The sequence below is a fragment of the Ammospiza caudacuta genome, chromosome 8 (genome assembly GCF_027887145.1).
Source record: "Ammospiza caudacuta isolate bAmmCau1 chromosome 8, bAmmCau1.pri, whole genome shotgun sequence".
NCBI classification, from domain to species: domain Eukaryota; kingdom Metazoa; phylum Chordata; class Aves; order Passeriformes; family Passerellidae; genus Ammospiza; species Ammospiza caudacuta.
This window is the reverse complement of record NC_080600.1, coordinates 24,267,502-24,290,533: the sequence shown is the minus strand read 5'-3', so window position 1 is coordinate 24,290,533 and position 23,032 is coordinate 24,267,502. Positions and strand designations below refer to the sequence as shown.

The following is a 23,032-nucleotide window of genomic DNA, read 5'->3' as shown; positions in this document are numbered from 1 at the left end:
AAGAAGAATAAAAATAAATTACTTGGTAGCATTAAAATTCTGAGGTAATAATGATCTGCCTCATACACTTACCTCTGATTCTTTATCACTTAAAGATCCCAAGCTTCCAAAGCTGTGATTTGAACTCTCGTTATTTGTTGAGGCCTACCAAGACAAATAAAATACTCAATATTATACACAGAATTATAAAACATAATCCACTGTTACCACTCACAGTTACAACCAGTAACAGTCATTTCATGCTCTCATGGAAAAGTTAACTATGGAACACTTGTAACTGGAAAGGGGGATAAGTTTGACAGGTGAATATTTTGACAGGGCACAGTAAATTTTGAATTTCCATTGCTTTTGAGCCAAGTAAAACCCCAGCATATTCAAAACCACTGGAGAAAGTTCTAGAGACTACTAGAATTTTTCAATTTTTGAAGAAAAAGAGGTGTTACTTAAAAAAAGGTGTTACTTTTCTGTCATGAAATAGACTTAAAAAATAATCTTTGTAATAGTCTAGCTTGTCTTGGAGAAAATTAGAACCTATTGACAGTACTATTCCATATTCTTAAAACAAATTTCCCCCAACACAATAAATTTACATTAGTCAGGGAAGAAAAAACAGCAACAGCCCCAAGTAGTGATACAGTCCCAAATTACAATATTTTTTTAGAAATTTACTAAGGCTGATTTATTCAGAGATCTTTTGAACACAGCATGTCACGAGGACATTTTAATGAGTCATCATCAGCTGAGTGGCTTTTTATTAAAAAAACCCACCAAAACTCTTACACTGATGGACCTGTTTCTTCTATATAAGAAGGCAGAACAAACATTTTGAAGTGAAGTAGTTCCAAGGCAGTTTGCTCCTGAGCATTAAATTCCAGCCTGGTATCAGTTTGCAGGAGAGTACTCATCTGTGACATCTGAATAACTAAATCATCTCTGGATTACAATGTCCAGAGAAATGTTAATTAAACACACAAAGTTTCCATGTATGTTTTCACCCGCAGGGCAGTCTCCAGTATACACAAATGCCTGTATCTTGCTCTTCCTTGTCCTGTGTCAGTATTTGGCCATCAAAGTCTGATACAACAAGAATATCAGTTACCTACATTTGTATTTCCAACCTTGCTTACTGAAAAAGCTTGAACATAATGGGCTTTTTTACTCACAGAAATTTCAAAACTCTTCAGCAACACATACGGTAAGGATAGCTGAGAGTCCATTTCAATTTAATTACTAGAAGTATGTAATGACCCAGAGTATTTTAAAAAATAACTATTAAAGTTGCAAGCTCTGTATTGTCTTGCTAGCTTAGGAAAATCAGAATCTGGAACATGGGGATTTGGGATTGTACACAGAGAAGTTTTCTCATTTTGGCCTTCAAAGCGAAGGCAGACCAATGGATATTATATTTATACCTCATATTTTCCCACTTACCTCTGTACATCAGATCAAAAATGTTCTATCAGTTTTTTCAAATAAGAATCAGATAAGCCTGTCTGAACATCCCCCCCCCAAGACTACAGACTATATTTTTTAAAAAGCATTTTTCTCCAAACACAGCCCAGATCAGCTACTACACTTCACATTATCAGCATGGATACACTGAATGGTCACAACAAAAGAAATACAAACAAAACTGATGGAATTGTGTTTTTACTGATGGTGTAACAAATCACAGGACTAGGAGGTAAGAATAACAGTGTCTTAGATGAGGATCTGCACCTGTAAGAAACAGTGGTAACAGTATCTTCTGCAAACATTTATCAAAGCATTTGGTAGTATTAAAAAACACCACTTCATCTAGATATCCATTTGGAAACCAACTGGATGAGATACAAATCTTGGAATGCATCAGGGACAAGAAATATATTTTTTCCATGGCAGAGTGAAAAAGGAAATGGCTTTAAATTTCTTTTTCTGGCTAACTTGGATGAACAAACTGAGAATGTGAAAGTGGAATGTAATTTGGCTAACAGCTGAAATCAGCTGAACAACAGACAACAAGAAAAAGACTTCAATAGATTTATGTAAATGGTAAGCAGTGACTCACAGGGAATCAAATTTTAAAGAGGAGGAACCCCAAGAAACCCGACAATGCCTTTAAAAAAAATGTATTACACATACAGCAGCAGATAGATTATGAGGTAAAATTTGCAACAAAGCAATGGACCGAAACAGCTGTATCAAAAAGTAAAAGTTCAATGAAGTTAGAAGTACAGATTTAGTAATAAAAAAGGATAAATAGTAATGTGAACTATGAGCAACTACCTGAGCTATTAAAATGAGTTAATTAATTAGGGGAGTAAGCAGTACTAGAGAATCCAAGGAATAAATAAACAAAACGGGCCAGAATCATTGTGTTTGTCTCTAATTTTAAGCATGATATGGCAAATATACAATTTTGCAATTATAATGAGAAGACAATTAGACAGTGCATCAATGTCACTGTGTCAATCCAACCTCATTTCTTCCCCTGACTATTTAACTAATTTCTTGTTTTAAATGATAGTAACAAGTTTGTGATCTTTTTACAGTTTTGTGACATTTACCTTCACGTCACTCTCCAAAGCAAATTATGATGCAAGATCACTATATAATAATTTCAATTCTGTGTAGTTTGTTCACAGCCATGGATACATGACATGTCTTCAGAAATTCCAACAATGTCTTCTACCAAGAAGTATTTGGTTCTGTAATCTATACTGGTAACTAAAACACAGCATAGGAAGCTAAAAATACTACAAGTTTGTGTAAAGCACTTAAAACATGAGGGCACTGCAAACAGTTTGGAAACAGAATTCAGAAGTAATTTAGTCATGAGGGAAACACACCTAAAACATTAGTATGACACCTTTTTAATGTCTGTCTATTAAGTATTATACTTGATGGAGAACATTCCAATGCACAAATACAAAATGGAGTGCCTTTGGCTAGGCAACAGTATTGCAGCAATCAGTCTTGGAAGCTGAAGTTAGTAACATGAACAGAATATGCAAAGACAAAATTATTTTGCAGATGTATTAACTGAAAGGAAATATACAACATATGGAAAGTAATTATTCAGTGTTCATAAGGTTCTTCCTAAAGTGCTGCATCCTGGCTTAGATATTAAAAGACAGGAATTCTAGAATGAAAGTAAGAGAAACTGATATAATGTCTAGAAATGTTGAAATATTTTTTTTATCTATATGTACTAAACTTCAAAAAATTTTAATATTAAAACAGATGTCACACACGACTACTCTGTAAGTAGATGGTCATCTGCAGCAGAGACAACTCCACCTAAATAATGGGAAAATCTTTGATCTCTGATCACATGTGCACTACAGCAAAGCCACTAAAGAGCCCGTATAAGCTCATTCTTCGGTGTTTTTAAGAACAATTCAACATCCATGTCACAGAAAGGTTCAAGATAAACAATCTTATCTCAAAGCAAAATAACAGACAAGAGGGATTTTTCTGAGAGCCTCTTCCAAGCCACTGCTTTTACAAGTAAATAACATTAACAGTATGAAAATGAGATGGTCTGAGATAAATTAGCATTTCAAAATGGCAGATCTGAATGACTGCTCTTAGGACTTACTTTAGCTCCAACACTGCAACTTCCAGTACTCCCAGTGCTGCCACTTACTACTCCCGTGAATCTTGCCTCTAACAATTCTTGTCTTCTTGGGTCCAGGCTATGAAGTTCATCCATTGCTCCTAAAAAAATACATATATAAATTAGTTATATTTCCTAATATTTGCAGTGGAATATTTCACAAACAAGCCAAGCATACCACTGGCGTACGCAAACGAAGGATTTGTACCCTCAACTTGACAATGACACACCACCTGTTACCTAATAGCCAAAGCACTCAAGGAATTACAAAAATGTTGTGGCAAGTTCTGCATATCAGAATAGCTTTGTCAATTCTGGTGGAAAATGAGAACCTGTTAGAGGCATGGAAGAGACATAGAGCCTGCAGTATGCAATACGCCAACCCAGCAATTATTTATAGATTAAAAATTAGCTGACAGGAAAAAAGTGCTTTCCAGCATAAAACCGCCCAATTCTGCAATATATTCTGCAGTGCTCTTGTTTTCTGTATTTTTTAAATGCTAGACTGTCAGTGTCAAAGATAACAAGCAGGAATTACAGGAGGAAAAATGGAAAATCAGAAGGTGGATTGCAGTCCTCAACCCATGCACAGGAATGCAGTGTTACATGGAGGTCCAAAGGTCAGAGAAAAAAGGAGCAGGATCAGCAATGAAAAAGGAACCCAGAATAACAGAGACCCTTGCAGAGGTGATGGCTTCAACAGAGCCCTGTAAATGGAGTAAAGCAGTGCTGCTGGCATCTACAGGGAAAGTTAGGTGGAAGGAAATGGAGGAACAAAAGGAGTTTCTGATGAGCTCAGCCTACATGAGTAGGCTGCAACATGATGTGCAGCTTCCTAATTTGTATTTAAATCACTTATGGCTGTTTAATGAGTCTGAAAGATGATGTAGACAAATAAGTCTTTTGTATTTACACAAACTGCATTCTGTGTTTTTTACCTTTTCATCTTGAACATTCAGTTTATCTTCAATTGGAAACATTTCAGTTGCTTTATTTTAAATAAAGATATTTCACGTTGAAGTCTTAATGCACTATTGTAATAGCACATCCTTCAAGTACCACATAGTAAAATAGCCTCATTTTTTTCCAACTAAGACACAACAAGCTGGTGCTTTTCAGTCCCAAAGGACAACACAGCAGTTCACCAAAAAACAGTGCCATGAAAAAAAGTTTTTAAAACTTTGTTTTTGTGAAAATTAGTTTTCAAAGTTTAACTGCTGCTATAAACCTCAACCCATTAGCTTAACATTCTAATAAATGCATCAATGTACCTTCCCCCTTGCTATTAATAAGTCAAATGACACTTTCTTATGGGACTCTTGAGTATCTCAAAATCTTCAGCATCCAAGCTGTAGACAGACCCTTCTGACATTTTGGCCACTCCTGGGCATAAAGCTAACCCCTCTGGCAGGGAAAGCACTGCTTCTGCTATTTGCCTAATTCCAGTTGCCCTTGCTCCTGTAGGAAGGCAGACGATAGAAGTGAGGTATAGTAAGCTCCTTTACCATGGGAACTGCTAACAAACCTCCTCCAATGGAAGAAAATCACACCAAGACATAAACAGCTGGGAAGGAAACATTCAGGAAATGTTTGTGGCAGAATCTTTTGAAAAATCAAACTATGAGTGGCAGGTTAGAGACACCACATTTTGTTAGTACACCCAAGTGCAGGCATATATAGAGCTGGAGACTCTTCTCCAACAAGGCAGGGGAATGACACAGTTTGAAACTGCAGCTGCCTTCTCTGCAGCTGTAACGCTACTATTGAACTTGCATAGTAAAAAATTCTCAAATTTCTACATCCTTTGGATTGTAAATTCCCTGGGTTTAAAACTGTTTGTGTATATACATGCATGCTGAGTGCAGAACAATCAGGAATCCTCTTTAAACTCTTGCTCCCTAAACTGTGCTTGTGTACTGCTTTCAAGCATTTCTACAACAAATTGAACACTTATATGCATAAGAAATATTTCTTACATTAATGGACTGTGCAGTAAGGATATATTGTTTTTAGCAGATATGTTCAGCATATCTTCCCCAGTATGTATGGATATAATCCATACCTTAATGGGAAAGTATTGCTCTGAAAATCATAAGGAATTAATCACAACAGATTTGTCAGAAAAGTTTAAATTATTACTATTTTGCTTTATAACAATAGAAGTTTCTAAGTGTATGTCACTGAAAAAAAAGCGTTTTACTTTAGCAAAGTAAACCATTTAATGCAGCAGGTCTAGCAATATTTTGATTTATTAGCCTATTTGATAGTTACTGCTCGCAAAAGTTCAGTGATCACTTAAATTACTGATGTAACTCCAGCAATTACAAAACCATGTGTACATTACAGAAATAGATACTACCATACCTTACAATGTTTATTTTATGAAATGTGGGAGAGCAATAATCACTGTGGATAGCTAAGGCTCACCTGAAGTACCACAGGTCTCATGTGCTGTGTTTAGATACTAATGCACTAAAGAGTGATCACCACCCCTGGGTTAACTCACCAGTCAGAATGGTGATGTAGCATGCAAAGGGACAACCCACAGCACAGATAAAATACAACACTTTCTTTTTCTGCTCAAATTTTGGAGCCTACACACACTAATGAATGCACTGCATTCTCTTCACTACCTCTGCTGAAGTGTTTTTTTTTGCTATTATGTTAGGGGGTTTATTTTGGTTTGGGTTTTGTTATTGTTAAATATTCACAACCAAAAAGCAACACGCACTCTGCTGTCTTTGTGATTTAAAGGACAAGACAGAAAAGCTGGACTCAAACCTTATTTCCTCAGAGAGAAATCCCAGGAAGGATCCCAAGAACTGCCTTCCTCATTCATGTCGTAATTTAAATATACCATCCACATCCAAACACACATCTGTTTTATCAAGAACAAGCAGCTCTGTACCTTCAGTTCTCAGCACAAGTTACCTACTTTTAAAGGTTTCTAAAAAGGCAGTTTTAAAGGTACTGGCAATTTTAAAATGTGAGGGACAACTTTCACGTGAGGGACAATTCTTTTGTAAATTACAAAAATTACATATTAAATTTAAGGGACATATAACTTTTTTTAAGCATTAGACTTTATAAACTCTCCTGCTCACAGAATGTCTTGCTATCAACAAGACTGACATAACTTACAGTCGTGAAAATATACCCAGACTTCTTATTTGAACTAATGTCCTACACCTTCCTACACCTGAAGGCCAACTCACTAACTCAAGGGAGATCCAATCACATTACACAAGTACTTACAGCATATTTACCATGATGCTGAAGGCAAGGTGGCATTGCTACCACCCACTGCCATTTAAATTTGTACTATCTTCCAAAGAAAACCTGAAGGGGCACCTGAAATTCATGGAAGAGTCCTAAAAAACTACATTTCTTTATTTCTTGTAACCACCAGAGATTCCAAATGCTGCTTCTGACAGTTTTTTTTTTGTTTGTTTTTAATTACCAACATTTTCTCACTTTTGTATTTTTGGGGAATGGTGGTATCCTCCACATTATTTTATCAGACTGATAGACAGCCTCTTCTCTAAAAACTAATATAATATATATGAAGCGGTCCAGCACAACATATATACAGATACCTTGTCCTGAAAAGGATGTTTTTAGAACGAATTTTTTTGGGAAAAAACCTCCAAATTCCTCTGAGAATTTCTTAAGCAATGGGGTATGTCAAAAGTCAAAGTTCTAAGTCAGAGAAGCAATCTGCAAGCTTTTTCATGGCATTTGGTATAATCTATTACACAGTACTCTACCTTAGTAAAACAGATGTAAAGCCTCAGAGGACTCTCCATGGTAGTCAGAACACTTCAGAACCAGTGACCAAAAAACAGTGAAGTGCAACTACACTTGTATCCCAAGGCTCTACACCCCCAAATACATGAACACTGGCAAATGATCCACTTATTAAAACAAGTACTTGCTCAGGCCTCAATGAAATTGATACCTTAGGAGAAAAAAGTTTAGCAGAGAGTTGCAGCTGCAATTATTCACCTTCTAAAACTGCATATTTTGTGATACTCTTGTACTACAACCTCTGTCTTGAACACTGGTAGACTACACAGAACAGCATTGCAGATCCAAACACAAAGGGTTGACAGATCAGACTATTTCTCTTTTCCACTAAATATGGAATGAAGCTCCACAACTCAGTATTTATCTTTGACTCTCTTATTACCCTGAATTGACTCTTATTATCTGGCCATCAATTACAGCTTTGAAATGAAGAAAGATCAACAGCTTCACACATTGTCAGCTTTCTACAATGAAGATAAAGTTCATTATGCAGAAGCCAAATTCTTCTTAGAACAACTCTCCAGATTAGATTGAGGCCCCCTCCTCCTGAATTCAAGGCCAGCACAAATCACCGTTCACTTAAGTGAAAGCCAAACTGGTTTGGTCTGGTTTCTTTAATGCATTTATATGCATATAGCTTTTAATGGCAGAGCAAAATACTTCAACACAGAGACCAATCTGTTGAATAGAAAAAGACAGTTTAACAATAGCCCAAATGTAAATTGAATTTCCTGATGTGCTCCTAGTAGGCACTCAGATTTTATGGTAACACACACAGTATGAGAGTTCTCTGCAGTGTATTTTTAGCAAAATTTCACATTAATGTTGATAATATTGGTGCCATGTAGTCTTCCTCAATGGCAGTAGCATCCTTTAGAACAGTAATTCTAACTAATAGCCATCTAAAAGGGCAAGGGGCAAAAAAGGAGGCAGAGAGGCAGCGTACACATTTTCAACAGCAGGAAAAGCAGCCTGGAAAGCAGGGGGATTTTTTTGCCCTCACTCCCTTATCTGTTTTTTCATCAAGATTCCTTTAAAGGTATCAAACCAGATTTTAAGGACAGTAACCACTCCAAGTATAGAAACCACTGTTTAACAGCACTGCAATGCAATCCTTGAAGTCCTTAAGTAACTGTTTCTTTCAATTTGGAATATCCTAAATATGGTTTTATCCCACCCACTATGTTGATGCTCCAGTAATTTAACTTCATAACAATTGAGTATGATAGCTCTTGTCATTCCAGAATACACATTTACCAACAAGCAGGTAGAAGAAAAGCTTTAAAATACCAAATGCAGAACAGACTACAGAAAATTACTAAACCCAGATTTTTAAACCCTTAAGCAGTCTCTTAAAAATGAGGCCACATAACTACTTTTCTCCATTCACCAACATGAAGATACATATCTGCATCCACATGTATTTCCTTTTAATTGAGCTCTTCTCTTGCTTCCTTTAGGGAAAAAAACCAACCCAGACCAACCCAAAACCAAACTAATCAAACTATGCACTCAACTTCCTTCTTATTCCCTATCTGTCTGAAAGTCTGGGTTTTTCTTACTGAAGAACCAACCAGAACGGACTTTTTAATTTCCAGGAAAACAGGGTAATGAAGCTAATATTTCTGTCTCAAATAAAACAAACTATTTGGTAATAAACTATTCTGTAGTTAGGTAAACGTTGGTCCAGGTCTCTTCCATTGGAAGTGCCTTATAAAAGCCAATGGAGAATAAAGTGACCCAGGACAAGTTGTCAGTCAAGGAATAGAGGGAGCACTAAAATATGAGTTTGGTCAAGTGAAAAAGCAAGACAAACCAACTAACATCAAACTATGGAATGAATGGAAATCTTGATTTCTAAGTTGGAAAATAACACCTGTTCAATTTAAAATAGAACATTTGGGCAGTGGGGTTGAGAAACTGATAAAACAAAAAAACAAAGTCAAAAAATTGACCTGTGTTGCAAAACCATGTCTTGAATAGTGTCTCTTCTACAAACTGTTTGGTTTTGGGAATCACAGATAACAGAACTGGAAACAGCCTTAAAAATGAGTAAGGTACTAAGAAATCAAGTTGAGATGTTAGTATAATGGCATAAAGCCAAGCAGTTTTAATTTCAGAAGAGTTCAATTTCAAGGTAACAGCAAAAATACAGCCCATTCTTAGCAGGAGCCGTTGAAGTACATCACCATCCAATGGCAATCACAATCCTGACGTCAAGAAGATCCTACTGAATTGAAATGAGCAGTCAGTAGGGCAGAGAAAAAGAGAATCTCTGAGATTTAAAGCAAAGCAAATAAAACAAAATCCCAGACCTATACTTATGTCCAGACAATCCAAAGCCTAGAGGACACTACTTACCAATGCCCCAGGGTTACAGCTCTTCCAAAATACTTAACAAACAGCCACAGATTACTCATGACAAAGTTTAACCTGGGAGTTTAGAAATGTTTAAAAGCATTGACTTCCCAAGGAACAGGATTAACTTGTTTTACAGAAGACTATGTAGCTACTATAACCTCCAACCAACAGGTAACCTGAAAAAGTTCAAGGTACTACATTCAAGTTGAAAACCTTAGCTGTATCTGAAACTAACAGTGGCAGTAGATGAAACAGGAAAGGATAAAAATATATCCTGATGTTTAAGTGAAACTAACCTTTTGAAAAGATCATAAAAGGTAAGAAAATTCTAATAACAGAGGGACATATCGAAGCTCAGGGTAAAGAAAAAACAGAAATCTGTTTAATTAATCAAGAGTCATTTTAAAGCACAGTAAAATGCAGTAATTCTCAGCACCTGAGAACACTGAGGCACCTAACACAGGAGACACCCCCTAGCATTGCTAAGGTGCCTAGGTGAACTTAACAGGGTTTTCTTATTAATCTAAAGGAGACTGAGGGGTAAAAGGCAGATAATTAGCAGACAGATCAGGCTTTGGTCTACATAAAACCTGTGGGAGGGAAATAATCAAACTGCCAAAATTTTAGCCTAAAAAAAGCACAACTGTGGAAAATCTAAAAGTATAAGAAAAAAACCCTTTCCTATGAACATAAAAAGATGGCAGTTTTTGACAAATATTATATATATTAAAATACTAAGAAGGGAATTTTTTCTGCTATGGAAAAAATATCCCCAAACACAGTATAACTTTTAACCAATTTTCCATGGACTAAAAAGTTGACAAGGAAATGCATTTTGGATAGATTGCTGGGTTAATAAAAATTAATTCTTCTAGTGCCCAAAGAAAAGGAAAATATTCCATGTCCCTTCTGTCCCCAAGATGCAGCAGTCTATTTTCTTTTGGAAATATTTTTAAATTTACAGCAGCTCTTGAACATTGTTTATTTCACTTTTCCCAACAGTTCAACAGTCTAGAAACTTGATCTAAAATAAAGAAAACTTTGGCTGCTGGATAGATAAGTGATTTTCTGCTAATCATTCTATAACAGAAATCAATTCCTTAACGTTAAAAAAAAAATTGTAACGATCTTAAGACTTCATGTCTGTGCTGCCACTTTTTGATTTCAATTTTGTGGCCAACAACCTGGAAAAGTGAAGAGAGTCACTGAGAACTATGTTCCTGAGGGAACCCCTGCCAACACCTTGAAAAAAGACTTATGAATAAAGCACTTGGGCCAGCTCCAGACCAGCTAGGAGACATTTGTGGGTAACAATTTAAGAATGTTTAATTCTCCCTGCCTTCAGCTAGGCGCTGTATTCTAGGGATCTCCTGAGGATTATGTGTCTCATCAGATGGCTGTAGGCAGCAGAGGCAGAGATGAATTTACAAGTTGCCTACCAGTGCTTTAATTTGGCCGAAGGCCAACAACATATACTCATGTGAGTGGGTGTATGCCACAAGGATGGTAGCTCAGGATGGCTCGTTGAGAGCACAGTGAGCAAGTGGTTCAAACAACACAGAGGTCAACAGATCCCCGGGGTCTACTCTACTGTAAATGGGGCTAAACTGGCATGCAACCCTGTCCTAGGCAACACCTCATTTCTGACTAATCCCACTACCAATCCTAGCCCCTGGAAGTACGACTGAATTGCCTGAAAGACACACCTGGCTCAAGAGTAATGCTTGAATCAATAAAGAATTAATTTTCAGCAATTTCTGAGTGACAGTATTTCCCCTATATATGCATACAAGAAATTACACTTTCCTTCAATTCCAGACAACAACTGCACAGGTGTAAATACAACCTGTTCGAGGTGCAGTGCAGTACCCAAGAAAGACAAACAGTAATGTAAAAGAAAGATCTGAAAAGGGAAAAAAAAGCCACAACTGACTGAGCACCTCTAAAAATTATATCTAAGCATAAAAAATGGTAAAACCTGTATGTCTATGACAGCTTTCAAAACTGAAATCTAAATTAACGACACTGATGGTCTGAAAGCTAATTTTTTCACAATACTCATTGAAACAATGGTATGCTGTGTCTCATTTCAATTTTTTTCATTATTCAGAAAATGAATCAACATTTAATTTTATTTGGCATGTAAAACCATATAATAGGTCAGATTTCAGCCATATTTTTCTTTCTGGCAGCTCTTCTTGAAGGAATTCTTCACCAATCAAACTTTTCTCATCTTGCCCCAGAAATTATGATGCCATTATTTTTGCAGGATGGGTTTTTTAATATTAGAGATAGGAATTGGCAAGTATGAACTAATTAATACAGAGAAAATAAGATATAGCACAGAACATTCAACATGTTATCTATCTATCCATTTCCCAGACTTTCAATAAAACTCCAGGTGCATTGTGTACAGGAAGCGTTAGCATAGCAAATACTGCTATGAGCAACAGAACCACGGCAAGGTCCTTCCTGAGTCTGTTGAATAATGCTTCATGTGATGAATGAAGGGACAAACAACAATTGAAAGAACACACAGTGTATTTCTCCTTGTACTCAGCATTGGTGCAGCCACACCTTGAATACTGTGTTCAGTTCTAGGCTTCTCACTTTAAAAAGGACATTGAGGTGCTGGAGCCTGTCAAATAAAGGGCTTGTGAAAGGTCTAGAAAACCTGTGCTGTGGGGAATGGCTGTGTGAGTTGTTTAGTCTTGAGAAGGCTCAGGAGGGTCCCCATCACTCTCTAAAACTCCCTCAAGGAAGGCTGTAGTGAAGTGGGGGCCAGGCTCTTCCAGGCTCTTGCCTTCAGCAAGGAGACCCAAAGAAATGGCCTTAAGGTAAGACAGGGGAAATTCAGATTAAATATGAGAAATCTCTTTTTTACTTTTAGAGTGGTCAGGCACTGGAATAACTTGCCCAGGGAAGTGGTGGATTCACCAGGCCTGGAGATGTTTAAGAGGTGTCTAGATCTGAGTGATACATAATGGTTTCAAAGATATTGCTAGGCTAATGGTCAGCCTGGATGATCTTGAAGGTCTCTTCCAACCTTGATGATTCTACATTTCTTTAGTACTAATACATCAAAAGCTGTTTGACTGGAATTTCCACCCTTCAATGGCACTCAGGAGGCTACACTTTGAAGACTGGTATCACTGTATTCTCTCCTTTGCAGACCTTTACTGAATTCAATAGATCAGCTCATGGGCACTGTAACAGAAACACATGCTGTGCCCCACTGCAGAACAGTCCACTTGGAAGAATAATTCCCCACACCCAAAATCACTTTCCATGTCCAGTAATGCCTTTTAGGCTCTTATAAACAGTATTGAGTTAGGCAAGATCAGAGTGTACTTCCGCTGTCAAAACCCCAGTCTGCAATATCTTTCCCCATCATGAAAGCCCTCCTATTTCAATAAAACAGAAAAGCTGCTACAAAAAAAAAAAAAAAAAAAAAAAAAAAAAAAAAAAAACAAAAAAACAAAAAACAAACAAAAAAAAAAAACACCACTTGAGAAAGTATCAACAGTGAATAATATTCCTTCTGGAAATGGCATCATTCACAAAGTTTATTCTGAGCTCATACAATTAATAGTTTAAATTAAAAAAAAAAATTGCCAGGTATTTACCAGGTATTTCAAATTGCTGGCTGCAATACCACATATAGAACAAGCCTGACAAGTCAACACTCTGAACATACATAAACTACACAGGTGATATCCTGAACATGTTCATGACCAAGAATGGCATCCATTTCTTTGAAATTTGTTGCTATATCATCACAAGTGTCACATTTACTTGCTTTTTTAAAAGGTCTGGATTCCTCACTTGCAACTGTTCTCTATACTATTCTGAACTACTAAGAGCAAGTTCTGATTTGGCAGAAGGATTTTGGTGTTTTTTTCAACAAGGCCAACTTCCATCACTTAATAGCAAGCTGCCAGAGCCTGAATGTTACAAAGAAACAGAAAAAACCAGGTTTGTCAAGGCAGTCCTCACCGACCATTTTACACTCCATTGCTAAAGAAAGTGATAACAGAGACCAGGTTTAGTTAACTCTCACTGTCTAAAATACTGCTCTAAGCATTTAGTCCATTTAGAACAAATATACAGATACTGAAAAACAAATGCATCTTCAGGAAAACTAATTTTTAATGACAACATCTGATTTGAACATCTGCTACGGTGACGGAATAATCGGAGATACAAAGCTCTCTTTTAATGTGCTTTTAATAAAGTTTTGTTCCAGACAACTGTCAAGTTTTGGCAGCCACTGGATAGCCAGCTAACACATCCACCCCATGTTTCTTGTCATCTCTGACCGCTATAGTCTGTGCATGCATGAATGTGATCCTAACCTCTCTAAAATCTCCCAAAAGGCCTTAAACAATCCTATCTAGGTTCCATGCAGCTTTTTCCTGGAAAGGGAATATTTACTACACAGTTACAAGGTCAAAAGCAGTAACTTTTCTTTCTTCAGAGCTAAAATAAATATTCTGGTTAAGAAAAAATGCCACTAAATTCATTGCTTTATGACTGTATGCTATGAAGTTAGAAGAAAAGTTAAAAAAAAAAGATGATGACACTCCTTTGGGTTGCCTTTGTCAATCAAAGGTAAAGCAAGTCCTTGCTAGTGTCCTATGGAGCAGTACAAATGCTGATGTATTATTACACTGTACTACTCCTACTACTATAAACAGATATGTAATGCACAGACAAGGTCATGCTTACAATCCCTCTATAAGGTAAGAAAAACCTGTTTATATTTTTCAGAAAGCACCTATTGTCTTGGCCAAAGTTAACAAGACATCTGTGGCAGAACACTAGAAGACTGCCTGTCTACGTAGCAAACATCTGCCTGGAACACAACATTATGTCAAGAGAGATAAAACCTAACAGCCTGGGCTGCACATCTGCAGGTGATGTGCTCTTGCCTATCTCTACATCTCCCTCTTTATCTACGTAGAGAAATGTGCAGCAATTACTCTTGCTTGCAGGCATCTCTGTAAAAGGTATCCAAACAGAAAGAGAGCAGCAGAATGTGCCCATTTCAGCTTCATTTGCTGCCAAAACCAGACGCTCCCTGTCCCCTTGGGGAAGAGGCAGCAAGCAGGGAGAAGCACACTGCAAGTTCATGGGTCACTTGTTGGTGATGCAGACTAACAGGTCACGAGGTAACACCAGTTCTGTGATACTCTCCAACCATGCCACTCTGAACAAAAGGCTCACTACATTCCATCCCTCCATTTACTTCTATGCTGAAAAGACTAAAAGCCAGGAGCAGTCCTGAAGAAGAAACATCTACCTAGAGAAATACTATAAAGTACAGCAAATTTTATTTGCAGTATTCAGTGATAAGGAGGCAAACCGAGAGCTCCAAACACTTGTGTCCACGAAATGGCTGTTCTGCAAGAATTTAAAATGGCACAGGCCTTTTGCACATATCAAAAACAAACAGTAGCTTCTGCTATCTGAAGAAGGAGTGGAAAGGAAGCTAAAAGCAGAGGTCACCTATTGAGCAGGAACAGAGCAAGCAATGTCTCTTCCCATAGGGCTTTTGGTTCTCACCCTCCTCAGAAAAAGTAAACTATGAAGGGAGAAATACAAGATGCCGCAGCTTTTCCCCAAATAAGTTTTTTTTAAAGTAACCCATAAAGCAGAGAGGCAGGCCAAAACCCCTCAACAATTTAATAGAATAAATTTATTTTTCTGAGTTACAATAACAGTCATTTAGTATCTGAAAGCTGCATTTGTGTCAAGAGAAGTGTATTTCAGCCATTAATTCCCTGAACTTCCTAATCTCCTTACTTCTGTAGCTCCTACTGCCATTTCTACCCTCATGATCTTCAAAATCTCCCAAGTACAGACAGCCCACTGACCCTCGATGCAAGTGCTCTGCTCCCTGGAGCACACAGGACAAACTGCTGACTGCAGTACCTTACTCTTAATCTCTATTGCTTACATGGAAAGGAACATGTTCTAAATAAGAAACTAAAAAAAAAGGCAAATTATAAGTATTTCCAAGTAAATTCATCTATTTCACTTATTACATTGTGATCACCTAGAACATCAGCCCCATACAATTTTAACACCCAACATGAAAAAAAGCTCATTACACCTCTAAGATTAAACTAGGACAGTAAATTCACCACTAATTGTAATTACAAGATACATGAAATATTTTGGCTTTTGCACTACAGCATTTTAAGAAAAAGGTATTAACCTCCAGTAACACCATTCACTTCCTCCTTTTTCAAAATACCTGTAGGGCCCACACAGAATAGAAACCACAAAAAAAAAAGGAAAAAAAAAATTAACATATTTAGACTGCAGAATGGCAAGATTCAGCACAAACCACCAGAGAGCCTGTGCAACAGGGATCCCGTGCAGGATGCTGAACAGGCCATGCTACGTGTGAGATGGCTCACTGTGTTCTTTCTCTTGGAGGCACCCAGTCTAGGTGGTGCTCAGGGGAGCCAGCAACCAGCTTCTGCTCCTTCAGGTTGAAACCAAACCTTGGTTTGTTCTTTTTTTTAATTTACATCTTAAACAATCCAAGTTTCAATGAACGCAGGAAGAAACTCATTTCCTCAAAGTCCCTTGTAGGGAGGAGACTCTCAGAATATGACTAGAGAAATTACACACAAAGAGAGCTGATGTGTTAATGACTACACCCACATTTTTGTGGGACTTTGTAGTATTGGTTCCATTCTACAGGTAGAGGAAAAAAGACTTACCTGAAGTGGCACATGAATCCGTAAAAAATTAGGTTTAAGGCTATGAGGGGGGAGGGAATATTTCAAGCCTTTTACTCCTTACAGCACAGCTACAAAGCCTGTTGATACCAACAGTGTACACTGAATTCAGTTGCAACTTTGAGCGCTGAACATTTTTAAAAACTTAAAACCCACTCAGTTCACACACAAAGAAACATCCTATGTAATCATCTGTCAAAAATTCAGTTTTAGTTTTGCTCAGCATTATCACTAAAGAAATTTGCATTACAGCCATTTCTCCTATCCAAAGCTCATTGCCTAATTTTAAACCAGCTTTCTTTTCTGCTATACTATCACTTTCATTCAAGTTTTAGAAGAAAAAAAACAGAAGGGATTTTCATTCCTTTCAACACAGTCCCTTCCTAAGAAGTGCCCATCTTGCTGGCTAAGCGAACCTTGTGGAACACAGTCTGCAATCACATGAATAAAACTTCAAAAATGCAGTTAAAGCCCCAGGGGCAACCAGAAATTAGGAAAGAGCAGAGTTGTAAGTCTTTGATATCACAAATTGAGAATGAAAATAATATTTTCAGGTATATGTTCAAAACATACTTCAAGACACCAGTAAAAATACTGACCTGTAATTAACATCACCCACCATGCAGAAGCATGAACACTCACAGTACTACTGCCCTTTTATTCTCAAGGGATAAGGATGTTACACTGCCTTCTGTGGACCACTGTAGGCATAATTTTAGCAAAAGAAAGAGTGATCCAACCTCTCTTCCCCATCTGACAGGAGATAAAGCAGGATTTCTCCTTCAAATAGCTCACACCAGAGGCAGGGGAGTGCCATGAATCCCTTGGACAGTTAAAGCAGGCTTTGTGGAGCCTACTTCCTGCAGCCAACTTAACAGAGACAGAACAGACCATGCTACTGGGAGGCAGCAGCACACCTTACCAACATCTGACAAACTGGGATGCCTTTTATCTGGCACACATTTAACAAAACTGATCCACTTTGGGGTAACTAACCACCAGCTAACCACATGGAAAATGCTTTAAAACTGAATACATCTATCGATGGACTTAAGAGAGGACCCAGAAGCAGACCAGGCTTACTTCCATCAGTAAGAAAACACAAACAGTCCAAATGAGACCACTGCCCTAGTTGGACACTGCTAAGGCCCTGCCAAGCCTGCAGGTGCATGGGGGTATCCGCCACATGCACCACACTCCCCAGCCAGACTGCTGCTTTGGCGAGCTGTCTCAGTGACAACTTCAGCACTATTCAAAGCAACTGAATAAAAACACACCAGTAAGGAGTTTCACTGAAGAACAAACAGGCTGAGCTGGAAGCTGCCCTCCTCTCCCTGCCTGTGCCAGCGGGCAGGGCCAACACACACCACATGCCCCCAGAGCTGGCAGCCAGGTCCCTTTCAGCTCCTGCACTGCTACAGTAAATATGAACATTATAAAGTCTAACCACGGGAAAACTCCTAAATACAAGGCAGCAAATAGCAAAACAAATAACTGAGTACACGGAGCAGGTTTGGGTCTAACTGTTAAAATCAGTCTAGTCTCTAATGAAACCCTTTCCATCCCTAATAGATAGTCATGCTACCTATTTTGGCAGTTACCTGAAACAATGAGTCACTGCTTTCATACAACAAAATGTTGCTCTGTGAGTACTACATACTAACAAGATTATTTACCAAATGAGAAAACTCCACTAAAAATGGCTTCTTTTTCAGAAATAAGCTCTTCCACTCACTATCTTTGGAATGTTGATACAACAAACCAAATAAATTCCAACACTCAGTGGATGTAACAAAAAGCATTTGTAACAACCTGTCTTAACTTAAACCTGAAAAATCAGGAGCAATTCCACTGAAGACTGAAAAAACACTAAAAACATCTGTTATTTCCCAAAAATTTCTCATCTAAACTATTACCCACAAGAACCTTAAAACTGGATTTCACCTTTTCTCAAGTGGTAACTGTGGTCAGTGAGAACTTTGACACCTCAGATACACAAGCATTCCTCTCCAGCCTTCCTAGACACAGGTGCCTGTGACTGGGAAATCCTAAGTGCACAAAGCGTTGCACTAAGGAGGAGAGCTCCCACATGGAGATGTGCTGCAGGACAAGGGAGGAGACTCCTGGGCAAATCCTTGGCTCACAGTCTCACTGAGCACATCCCCAGCTGAGCGTGGGAGGTCAAACATCCAGAAGGATCCTGCTCCTACTGCACCCTCCACTCCCTGCACCTGAAGACTGCCCTCCTGCCAGCAATACCAACAGCATGCACAAATGAAAACTGAGCAGGAGGAGCACTGCTTAGAGAAGCAGGATGATAGTGGAGGTCACCCATGCAGTCCAGCACCAGTCAGGAAGGGGACCTGGCAGTAGAAGGCAGGCTGAGTGTCCTGGTGGTGTAGGAGAGAGCACACATCCCATCCAGGGACAGCAGGGAGGATGGCATACTACCAAATTCTGCAACTTCTGATAGTCACTGGTATTGCTGCCTCATTGCTTGCTTCCCTTACAAAGATGGGATTTCAAAGCCACAAGAACAACACACAAAAAAAATAGTAAAAATAGCTGAAATTTCTCCTTTTTTTTTTTTTGGTTTGAAGAAACTTGAAGAAAAAGATTTAAGGGAAACAGCAGGAAGGTAGTGCCAGACACTGGCAGAGACTGGTGCCTGTTGTTTGCACTTCTCTGGAAGAAAAAAACAAGCGAAAGGCTCAGAGAACAGCATGTTGTGATTTAGCCAAGAGAACAAATCAGGTCAACTAGCAATCACACAACATGGGGGGAAGAAAAGCCAAACCCCACCACTATTACGGTAATTCACTGGAGATTTCATCGTCATAGCTTCACTATTTAGTACCCAAATTATGATAGATGTTGCAAGTATAAGAAACAGGGAGAAAATACATTAATACTGTGTTTCTTGTATCATCTAATACACAACAGGGCTGTTGTGAACTTTAGACATTTCTGTTCTTCTGCTTAAAAACAAACAGTACCAAAAACTGAAACTCGTGATATGGCAAAACTGGCATGATTAATCCAGATGCCAATCTTTGTACCATCTGCAATTGTCATCAGATTTAACAAAATTACATATTTGAAAAAATGAAACAAGTTTTTAAGAGGTATGTAATAATAAACAATAGGAATTTGGAACATTTTTACTAAAAGGCAGCTGAAATCTTTGCATAAGTTTAGCTTGTTTATGAGACTGCTTTGTAAATGCAGGGTCCTAACAGCAACATTAGTATTCCTAATGATAAAACAGTTCACTGAGAAAATTGTTTGTGTATACATAAAAATGTGTAATTTCAGGACATATAAAAATGCTGCTTCCTTAATAGTAACCACTTGCATGTTCTGGATATGGTAGCATGTATCAAGCAAGCAACTGAGAAAAAATCATGTATGGATGCAGAATACAAAATATCAGCTAACAAGGAAGACCAACATGACATTTGCTTTTCAGTTTGAATACTGGTGAACTCCTCTTAAGCATTATTTGTATCACAATCATTTAATAATACAATTTGATTACAAAGAGGCAATATGCAATATGATTGTATAAGTAAATTCAATAAGCAATGAACTTCAGAAAAGCAAACTGAGGCAATAATATGGACAGCAGAAAGTACTTTTAACTCCCATTTAAAAATTCTAAACCTGCATCTTCAGGAATTACTTGTATTTGAATCCTACTTGTAACTTTAAAATACTAAAATCCCACTCCTCATAATGAGACCCTTCATAAGACTAAGAACACAAGTACTATAAGAAGAATTACTCCACTTTATTCAAAGTTAGAGCTTGTGGAGAGCTTACAAGAGAGCCTCTTACCAAACTGTGACTAAAACTACTGAAACTAAACCATGACACTAATTTAATAGTCAAGAAGCTTCTAAAACATGCATCAAAGACACAGCAAGCACTCCCAAACAGCCACCAGCTCAAGAAATAACTGAATTGCCAAAAAAACCCTGAAAAAAAAAACCAAAGAAAAACCCTAGTAATACCAATAAAACCACTCTTTATAATCGCTGCTACCACAGTTAAAATAAAAAAAAACTTACTTTGTAAAAATAATCACACTCCCTAGACCACCACCACTCTTGACTATTCTACTATACTATTCTAGATGTTAAAGTGATTAGTATTGATAATGTGCGGATTTTCTTTTCGATTGCTTTATAATTAAAATATCAACTTCCTTAAGGACACTACTTTTCTCATCACCTTTACTAAGAATACTCTAAGAAACAGAAAAGCCTTTAACATCCTTGAGAAGCAAAGTAGTTACCCAAGAGGGGATTAGGATAGACACTAAAATTGGCTAAAGTACTGTTGCAAAATTAAGGACAAAACTGTGGAACCCATAAGAACATAGCATTAACTAGAAGAAAAAACAGTATTTACCAAATACAGCCAAGCAGTGTACAGGTTGGATTAGTCTAAGCCCCTGTGAAAAAAAAGAAGTACTACAAATCCTACTTGTAGCATCATCTGAGTTTGTCTCCATAGAACCAAGAGACCAAAGAGTTCCATGGTGGAGCAAGGAAACGGAAACACATCTGCTGGTCAATCTACACAGTCCCAAGAGCATCACAGTCCCACTATGGGAAGACCAGGATCTAAATGATACTGTTTCAGATTTGCAGGACTTATGAAACTCATTATTTATTTGTAAGATTACTTTCCAATTTCTTGCCCTTCAGCATATAGTTCAAATGTTTGTTTACTTATTTAAACAAAAATAAAAGCAATCCACCAAAAGTTATAGCTGCAAGACGCAGTGTTTGAAGTATCTACATACTTTTCAATTCAAGGTAGCTACAAAATTAAATAGCTAAAAATCTGGGGGTGTGTGACATCATATAACAGATTTTTCTAAAAGCATCAGGATTTCCTTTATTCCTCAAAAAAAACTATTTTTCTCTTATAGGTACAGATCTATTAGAAGTCCATAGAAATAGAATCTAGTACTCCTCAACCCCCCAAATAACTATGGTCAGGCTTCATTTCCTGTAAAAAGCACTCTGGAGTTTCTTACCACCATTCCCATCTCTTAAAATACAAGTTCAGACTGCTTTGTTCTTAAGGACATTATAAAGAAAGCATTTCAGCCTTAAGTTTCCACCTACTTAAAACTGCAGATTTGATGAGGTAAGATACATTGCTCAATGCTCCTGCTGCCACCTCTCAGCAAGCAGAGGTGGTCCTAGGGAATACCAACCTTCTCCGTGACATCCAGTTTCACATAAAAGCTCCAGTAAATGAACTTTCCCACTCCAAAGTGACCAGATTCCTGTTGCAGTTGTGTAGTCACTCAACAATCGCTAGCTGCTCATCTAAATCCATGGAGGACAGTTGTCAGCTTCAGAGCCTTTCCAGCTAAAGCTACTGAGCGAGCACAAGGCAGGCAATTTCTCTTATTTGTGCATTTTAAAAATATGCTCCAACACCAAATGTTTAATCGAAGCTTGGAGCAATAAGTCTATGGTGAGGTTTAAAGTTTATGATGCATTAAATTCATAAAAGACAAAAATATTCAAACATTATAAACCTGAATGCTCTGCTGGCAGACAGACCATCACACCACTGGAAGCTGTGGGTGAGCTGCCTGAACTGGAGTTCTGAAGCACTTGATCAGCTTTCACCACCAACTGCCTCAGCCATTTTTGTTTGCTCAACCACTCCAGCAGCTGGTTTACTCAGAACTGGTGAAGAGCAACCAACAGCTTTTTCAGAAAGCAGGAAAGCCTGGCTTTCTCTTCCAAATGATGAACATGAAGGACTGGTGACTGGATTTGATCTATTAACTCCAAATTTCACAAGGCACAGTGACCAGAAGTAATTTACTCATTTCACAAACTACAAACAATTCTCCTTTTTCTGGTTTAAATGCAAAGCACATTTGGATATATTTGTTTCTTATTATGTACATAGCACAATTAGAATTCACTTTATTTAACTAACAAAGTTAGCTAAAAGCTGTCTAAAGCATGGGGAGCTACATTTCTTAAACATAAAGAACCTAAGCAGTGTAACTCCTTAAATAAACGCATATAGATGTGTCCCCTCCTGCCTAGCAAGAGGTATGATCAAATTAGACCAATTAGAATCAACTTTTCTTTAGGAAAAATAATTAAGCACAAATGCAAAATAAAATTAAAAACAATTATTTAATCAGGGTTTCCTGCTCACTGATTTAAGTCGTGATTAATAACACAGTCACTGATTTCAGTCAATCCCTCCAGCACGGACCCATCCCAAAGGGTCGCACAGTCCCAATCTTCCCCCAGCATCTTCAGCATGTCCAACTTCACTTAAGACCTTCTGCTCCCTTCTTCCAGGACTAAATTTGAGGTGAATTAAAGCTTACAAGCAGTCATGTTCTTGCCACCTACCACATCCTCCCCAGGAAAAGCCTAGGTGCCAAGATTTTTCTGCTACTATATCCCATTGCTCTGCTCAGGAATGAAAGAAAGGAGTAAGGCCTCCAGACAGAAGGTGCCTG

At 37.8% G+C, this 23,032-nt stretch overlaps 1 protein-coding gene across 3 annotated transcripts in view; it reads right to left on the bottom strand.

Annotated features, from left to right (window-relative positions):
- The window catches only part of TLK1 (tousled like kinase 1), a 93,635-nt gene that overhangs the window by 39,022 nt on the left and 31,581 nt on the right, over positions 1-23,032 (bottom strand). For all 3 annotated transcript variants that reach the window (XM_058809976.1, XM_058809975.1, XM_058809974.1), the window contains 2 exons: positions 3,581-3,699; positions 73-144 (listed from right to left, as the gene is read on the bottom strand). In XM_058809976.1, coding sequence (XP_058665959.1) covers positions 73-144; positions 3,581-3,694 — 186 coding nt within the window. In that variant the 5' untranslated portion in view covers positions 3,695-3,699. The remainder of the gene's footprint in view (positions 1-72; positions 145-3,580; positions 3,700-23,032) is intronic.